General features: G+C 38.2%; 1 protein-coding gene across 2 annotated transcripts; it reads right to left on the bottom strand.

The window, feature by feature from the left end:
* On the bottom strand, positions 1 to 2,571 carry lto1 (LTO1 maturation factor of ABCE1). 2 transcript variants are annotated; one of them, XM_020488672.2, is made up of 5 exons: positions 2,312 to 2,571; positions 2,092 to 2,197; positions 1,169 to 1,239; positions 932 to 1,049; positions 1 to 676 (listed from the first exon to the last, which is right to left on the bottom strand). In XM_020488672.2, the coding sequence occupies exons 1-5, from the start codon at positions 2,362 to 2,364 to the stop codon at positions 659 to 661; spliced, it is 366 nt and encodes a 121-aa protein (XP_020344261.1). In that variant the 5' UTR covers positions 2,365 to 2,571; the 3' UTR covers positions 1 to 658. The 2 variants fall into 2 exon arrangements, with proteins under 2 accessions (XP_020344261.1, XP_020344260.1); XM_020488671.2 differs by having other exon boundaries at positions 1 to 704; positions 2,312 to 2,564.
* Between the last annotated feature and the right edge of the window lie 5,640 nt (positions 2,572 to 8,211).

The following is an 8,211-nucleotide window of genomic DNA, read 5'->3' on the forward strand; positions in this document are numbered from 1 at the left end:
TTGAAATAAATAGCTTTTTATTATTATTTCACATCAACCAGTAGTTTAAGCAATCACTCATTCTCAACCAGGTCACTCAAAATTGATATAAAGCAAGCGATAGACTCCTTATTGGTTCCATTTGGAACCTTTTTTCTTCAAAGTGTAGATAAAAAAGAAAAGAAAATCACTCCTTTATCTAGAATCATTAGAATTACAAAATAATATGATGCAACTCAGCTCTCTCTTACCACCCAGACAAAGCAGTAAACATCAAGGACTATAGAACACCAGTTAGGCCTATGTAGCACTTCCTGTTCACTTTGTGTTCTCAGTAGCACTCCATATTTCAAAACTAGACTGATGCCCCACCAATTGATATCCTAACCTTTGTCATTCGAAAACACCAATTCTTCATAATACCAACTGATAGCATACTTTATGCTCCACCATTAAAAGTCAGTTAACTACACTACAGACCAATTCAGGACCTCCTGTTTACATAAGGGCAGGCCCACCTGCAGGTTCCTCCTCCTCAACTGTTCTCCTATCTTGTCTTCAAAGCCACAATGCTTCACAGGAAAGGTTGCATTCAAGGAACCCCCTTCAGATCCTCAAGCCGTGGGCTTTAGAGTTGCCAGTTCCCTTCAGAAGGATATTCCTCCAGACCCTCCAGACTTCACATAATCACTGAAGTCTGTTGGCACATTTAACAGAGAGCAGACCTAAAGGTGAAAGAAATTAAGAGGAGCTAAAGACCAGTACCTAGTTTTTCAGTAGACATTAGTTTAGACGTCAAAATAAGAGCATGAAAAACACTGCTGGCCAGTGGCCAGTTTAGGTCATGGATAATCTAAAGGTCATGAACCTTTACAATGAAAAACGTTTGAGTGAACCATGTTTGTTTCCAAGAGCTTATTCACACAATTGACTTGTGGTTTGAGTGAGATACCTGTCTAAACTTGGCCCGAACCTTCTCCATGTCTTCCTGGAGATGTTCATATTGAGGTTCTTCATGGGGGAACTTCTGAATCAACCCAAGTAGAGATTCCAAAACTTTCAGCCTTTTTCTGAAACATAAAAATAGACAAACTGAAGATCATATTATTTGCATGAAAGTCAACAGGAACAAGTGACCGATGAGTAGATGAGCTATAGGCATTTTATTACTGCAGATGAGAGGTCAAACCTGGCTTTCACGTCTGTGTTGTTTTGAAGAAGAAATTTCCAAGTGATTCCAAATCCATAATAGAAGGAAACCTATAAAAATAGGTGAGTGGAGTTTAGAAAGTTATCTGTAGTTGGGGAGAAATTAGTTGTAAAACACAAAATCACACTTATTTAACAAAGCTTTTTTCACAAACCAGTAAGCCTATACATGTAATGTGCGTGTAACAAAACCATGTATGCCTTTAGTGAGTGACAAATCAGCTGTGGTAACAACACTGGCTTTCCATGCCTGCCCTGGGGGTTTTGACTAGCTATTAAAAAGTGCCTAGTCAGCTTCCCGAGTGGTGCAGTGGTCTAAGGCACATTTGTTTGTTTCTAAGAGCTTATTCACACAATTGACTTGTGGTGTGAGTGAGATAGTGCTACCTGTCTAAACTTGTCCCGAACCTTCTCCATGTCTTCCACATTTTTGCGCATCAAGTTCAAATCATCTTAAGTGATTTTGTTGAGCTCCACAATCCATTTTAGATATTTTTGGCAGATTTGAACATGATGTGCGAAAAATAACTCAAGTCACATGACGAATGGGATTTGTGACAGATGCTAAAACGTTAGCAGGTGGAAACAGTAACGTTAACAGCGAAACTAAACCAACGCATAGCCTGCTTACTACAGGGTAAGGAAACTAATATGTCATTTTGAAATTTGCGTAAACTATCCTCTTAATAGCTAGTTTTCACTAGATGGTTTACAGCTTGTCAGAATTCACTTTTTGTAGCATGTTAGAATTTACGCAGTAGGTTAGGATAATTAACGTAGCATGTTAGGATAATTCGGTTAAGGTTAGGAAAATCATTAGATTTTGCTCAAATGCAACAACAAAAAATATCAACTTTTGACGTCAATTTAGACATGACCCTGGATAAGTGATGCTCAACTTGCCTCCATTGAAAGCTTGGCACCATGTGATGCCCCATGTTTCCGACCATCAATCATTCCTTGTCGCGTGCCTTCACCGAACCCTTCACGGTACCCCTCTACATGGAACCTGAAATCATATAAAACTCATACGGTAATCACGAAACATTGCTACAACTCTAGCTAACTATAAACAAACAAGCGTCATGCTAAATAAGCTAGAGCAAGGCAGTATTTAGCCTACCTGTCGTCCGCCATGAGAATACAGTCAAATAAATCTTCACTTTTGTGGGCCATTTTCGAAGATTATTAAAAGAGTATCGCCTAATACAAATATTACTTGGCTATATAGCCTAGCCAACAGCTCTCGCTTCCGCAAACATCAGTTTGTGGCTACAGCATTGCTTTGGAAAGCCCAACAGTTAGTTCGCGCATCACTGCCATCTACTGTGTTGGAGTTTGTTCTCCTTCGATTAGGCATAACGGCGGTTGGCATCCAATGTTAATGGTGCATTACCGTTACCAGCTGAACGGGGTATTAAATAAAAAACTAAAAAATATATTCCGGAAAAGGGATAAAACGATATCATACAAAATATCTAAAAAAACAAAACCATCATACTTCTTCAATCACAGTCCACTACAGAATACATCCCAAGGCTACGTTCACCGACAGGAACGTTCAGCGGCATTCACAATGATTCCAATTTTCTTAGACTTCTCTGCTTGTGCTGTACAGTTTATGACCATTGCAATAAATAATACAAAGTCCACCTTTTTAACATGCAGCATTTCACTATCTCTCAGTTGATGAAAAAACTTCACTGGTATTGGTGGCTCTACTACCATTGCTTCTTCCACGCCACTCGTTCCTTCCCATTTTCTCACCGCCTCCAGATAGGTGATACGCTGGACACTCCATGACTGTATAGTTCCCTTAAGGAAAAGCACCTTTAGTAAATCCGCTTTCTCTGCGAGAGCTTCCCATGTCTGGAATACACTGCACCACATATCACACTTTCACAAAATGCATGAAGACATGGCTAAAGGTCAATCATATTTGTGAACATAATCCCTAGCTGTGTGTTGCCGCTTTCCATGTTGTCTGTAGCTTGTGAGGTGTGGAAACACTTTATTGCTTTTATGAATTTGGTCTTGCTGATTTTTGTCCTATGTTGTTTTGTCTTGCTTGTCTTATGTTGCTCTGCGTGTGCTCACTGCTCAATGATTGTCTATATTGTAATTGTTTTTAGGGACTGCTACTGAAACGTTGACTGTCCCTGTAAAAAATAAAATAAAATAAATTCTCTTTCAACAGGGCACTCCAAGAATTCAGGTGCATGTACACATCGACAGGTGCAGCATTTTCCTTCATCTAGCAATATTCTTCCCTTCTGCATGCACGTGACACATGACCAAATATTTTTACATGTATGACACGGAAGGGTCTTGTGCACAAAAGCTCTTGTATGAGAAGGGAGAGACTCAGCATGGATGAAGTGAACTTATTTTCTCCGTCCACCACACAAGTCAATCGACTTGCACAAACCACTCCATCAATGTATTCAGTTATATCCTCTGCCTTTAGTTTGCACCACCACAGAAATAACCCCCTTGAAAGGCACCCTGCTACGAAAATCCATGCAGGAAACATTCCACTCCGATATCTTTTTGAGTCTTAACACACGTTTCTTCTGCTCCACAGACACACAAAACATCTAAATGAGACCACTTCTTGTGACTCTCCCCGACTCCACACTTTCTTCCAACACATTCCAGATTTTCCTGGAAACGTTAAATGGATTTCCCAAGTAGCATTCATCCAAAACACTGACTCCGACCAAAAACGAGTCTAGTGGTTTCCTATTTTCCAATATAGATTTACTTCTTTTGTTTCCCTTTTTCTTCACCATTCAGCACCCTCCCCAGTGCAAGCAGTGGTGTAAAGTACTAAGTTAAAATACTTTAAAGGATTACTTAAGTAGTGTTTTGGGGTATCTGTACTTTACTATTTATATTTTTGTCAACTTTTACTTCACTACATTCCTAAAGAAAATGTACTTTTTACTCCATTCACTTTCCCTGACACCCAAAAGTACTCGTTACATTTTGAATGCTTAGCAGGACAGGAAAATGGTCCAATTCACACACTTATCAAGAGAATATCCCTGGTCATCCCTACTGCCTATGATCTCACAGACTCATTAAACACAAATTCTTCATTTGTAAATTATGTCTGAGTGTTGGTGTGTGCTATCCATAAATAAAAACAATTGTGCCATCTGGCTTGGTTAATATAAGGAATTTGAAATGATTTATACTTTTAATACTTAAAAAGGTCATAATGATGAGTGAATTGGCTATTATTTAATCCAGTAGCCTATAATTCACTTTAACTTTTCAAGACCTCAAATTACACAGGGCTATAAATCAAATGGAATATACATATTTAAACAAAACATAATACATTACAATCAATGTTTTGACTTAGATAACTTAAGGCATAATTCTCTTATAAATCCTTGGTCGTGGCATGGCCAACCAGTCACCTAGGATTTTGTTGTTCCCAGGATTGGCTATGGGAAAAGGGTTATAATCGTACTGATAAGCTTCAATTGACACAAGGTATGTTGAACAGTATAAAAAGCATTTCTGGAAAGCTTTTGTAAGAGACGAGGCACAACAGTAAATAACAGTATCATCAGCATAAAAATGAAGTTGCGCATTTTGGACATTTTTGTATAAATTATTTATATAAATAGTGAATAAGAGAGGACCAAGTACAGAGCCTTTGGGCACACCATTACAGACAGACAATTTAACAGACATGAGCCCATCAAATTGAGTACACTGAGTTCTATCAGACAGATAGTTAGCAAACCATGCAACTGCATGCTCCGAAAGACCTACACTCGACAATCTCTGCCTTAGTATAGCATGATCAACTGTATCAAAAGCCTTAGAGAGATCAATAAAAAGTGAGACACAGTGCTGTTTTTGTCAATGGCTGATATCATTTAAAACCTTCATGGCTGCTGTAATTGTGCTATGCTTCTTCCTGAAGCCTGATTGGTACATTGATAAAATAGAGTTAGTAAATAAAAACTCTTTTAGCTGTTCACTTACAAGGGTTTCAAGTATTTTCACCAGGGGTGACAGCTTTGAGATTGGCCTATAATTATTTAAAACATTTGGATCTCCCCCTTTTAAAAGTGGTAGGACAAATGCTGATTTCCAGATCTTTGGAATTTCATTGCATTCCAGGGTTAGATTGAACAGAGATGTAAGTGGTTCAGCTATGAAATCAGCTGCCAGATTTAAAAAGCAGGGATCCAAAAGATCAGGACCTGCAGGCTTTCTCTGATCTAAGGATTTCAAGGCTTTCTGTACCAAATGCACTGAGAATGGCAAAAAAAATGAAAGTTTGACCAGCTCTCACTGGTTCATCCACACAGGGTTGTACAGAGACAGAGGACACTGAATCAAACAGCCTACCAGATGAAACAAAGTGCTCATTGAAACAATTCAGCATTTCAGTTTTGTCATATATAGCAACAGAGTCCTTCAAAACACATGACGGTAATTCATTAACATTACTGTTACCAGACATAGACTTAATAGCCCTCCAAAACTTTCTAGGGTCATTCAGGTTATCAGTGGTAACAGACATATAAAATATTCAGACTTGGCCTTCCTGAGAAGAAAATAACACTTGTTTAGTAACTGCCTAAAAATAAGCCAATCAGCATCAGAACATGATTTCCTTGCTTTAGCCCAGGCTAGATTACAGTTGTGAATAATACAAGACAGCTTAGAAGAAAACCATGGATTATCCTGCCCTTTAACCTTGAACCTGCGGAATGGGGCATGTTTGTTTACTATTTGGAAAAACCATCATGAAAGAATTTCCAGGCAGTTTCCACATCAGGGATAAGCTCAATCTTGCTCCAGTCAAAATAAAACAAACCATGAAAGAAAGCCTGCTCATTAAAACGCTTCAAATTTCTCTAACGAATAAAACGTGGGTTTGTCTTTGGAACCTTAGTATTTCTAACAGCAACAACAGTACAATGGTCACTTAAATCATTACAAAAAACACCAACCACAGAATATTTATGTGGAACATTTGTCAATATCAAATCAATCCGGGTAGATTTATCTGGGCATTTATGATTTGGGCGAGTGGGTGAGTTAATCAACTGGGTAAGATTCATAGAATTACAAAACATTTTTAAATCATCAGACACCGGCTTTAACCAACACCAGTTGAGATCACCAATCAAGATCATTTCACTGTAAAGAAGTTTAGACATAAGGTTCATCAGAGAAGATAATGCATCACCGAGAGCACTGGGGGGTCTATAACAGCCAATCACAGTTATAGAGAAGCCCTTTGAAACCTCAACATTCAAAGCAAGAAATTCCAACTGTTTACAAATAGTTTCAGACTTTGCCACACTTACAGGGAATTTCGTTTTTACATATATAGCCACACCCCCACCTTTCTTAACTCGATCAGTGCGATAAACATTGTAACCACTTATACAAATATCATTATCAATAACAGACTTGCTGAGCCAGGTTTCAGAAAACACAATTACATCAGCATCAGTTGATTTAGCCCAAATCCTAACCCCATCCATTTTTGACAACAGACAGTACATTTAAATGAAAAATACCAAAACCAGATCTTGATTTAAAATCAGAGGGGACATTTGGAGACATTGCATATCAGGGCCAGGGTTAGGTGCACGTTACCTGATATCAACAAAAGAAGAATAACTTGGCACATCTGTTTAATAACCTTGCAAGGCTTCTCTATTTTAAGAGACCTACTGCAAGCGAAATCTACAAGTGAGTTTCTAGACAATACAAAGCAGTCATTTAAAACCATTAGACTTTGGTAATCCATAGGTTTCATTAATGTCATTCAGACTGTTTTGAAGTTGATACAACTGGTTATGATAGCTGAGGTTCATAGCTAGGTTCTGAACTAATATGTATACCAAATGTTTTATGGACCATACACAGATCTGCTACATAACTAGCTACACATCCATAGGCATACAGGTATTTTTTTTTATCCTCCACTGCACAATAAGCAAGAACATAGCTAGCTACGTTATTTCATCTATCTGCATTGCATGGCAAATATCAGCAAGGCAAACATACAAAATTATACATTCAATTTGCAGTAAATGCTTTTGCTAGCTAGATTCTTTACATCAGAAGGTATTGACAATTACATGTTTCACAAGACGACAGCCTGGTTTGCTGGTTGTTTCAGGAGTCCCTAAAACAGAAAAAAACCTGAATTACAATTTCATACTCATGTCTCAACACCCATAATATTAGCCAGCTAGCTGACAAATGTTAGCTAGGCAGCAAGCTTGTTAAATTGTGAATTTCGTAAATGTAACTTTATGATTAAAAAAATATGCATAATCTTTGTCTACATTAACTGACATATTCCTGTCAACTGTACATTTTTGCATGATTCGTTATTACGCTATAACCACTTACATTTTCTTCTATCATAGGATTTTTGTCAGCCATCTTTGCTGAAGAAAGTCTCCAGCCTTGGGTCACATGGAGTCAAATTCTTCATGGGAACCAATCGATATGATTGGTCATAACCCAGCGGTCGCCGCTAGCGATTTGCATAAAGTTGAAAAACGTTGATCTTTTTCACCGCCTCCCACGCCACCTTCGCACCGCCCAAAGGTCCCCCGCCCTCTCCGCCTCTCACCGCTTTCCTTCCATTGAAAATGAATTGGGAAGCGGTGTTTCACCGCGCAGCACCGTGTGCTAGTGAACATCGGGCAGCTCCTTCTCCACTCACGCGTCATCAGGCAAATTACGTTTATACAGTGTTGGATCCCAAAATAAATATGTAAAGTAATTTGTGCAAGACAAATTTGAATTAGTAACATCATACGTTTTGCGAAATCTTAACATATTGTACATTTTGCTAATTCGTTACATTTAGGAAATTCGTAACATATCATACGAAAGGGATGATAGACATCAACAAATAATACATACAATATGAAAAAAGTATAGTATAAAATATACTAAACAGGTTCTCAATGTGAAAACTCTCCGTTTTCTGGTCTAAATTAGAACAGTCTCAAAAATTCCGGC

Source organism: Oncorhynchus kisutch, linkage group LG8 (genome assembly GCF_002021735.2).
Source record: "Oncorhynchus kisutch isolate 150728-3 linkage group LG8, Okis_V2, whole genome shotgun sequence".
NCBI classification, from domain to species: Eukaryota; Metazoa; Chordata; class Actinopteri; order Salmoniformes; family Salmonidae; genus Oncorhynchus; species Oncorhynchus kisutch.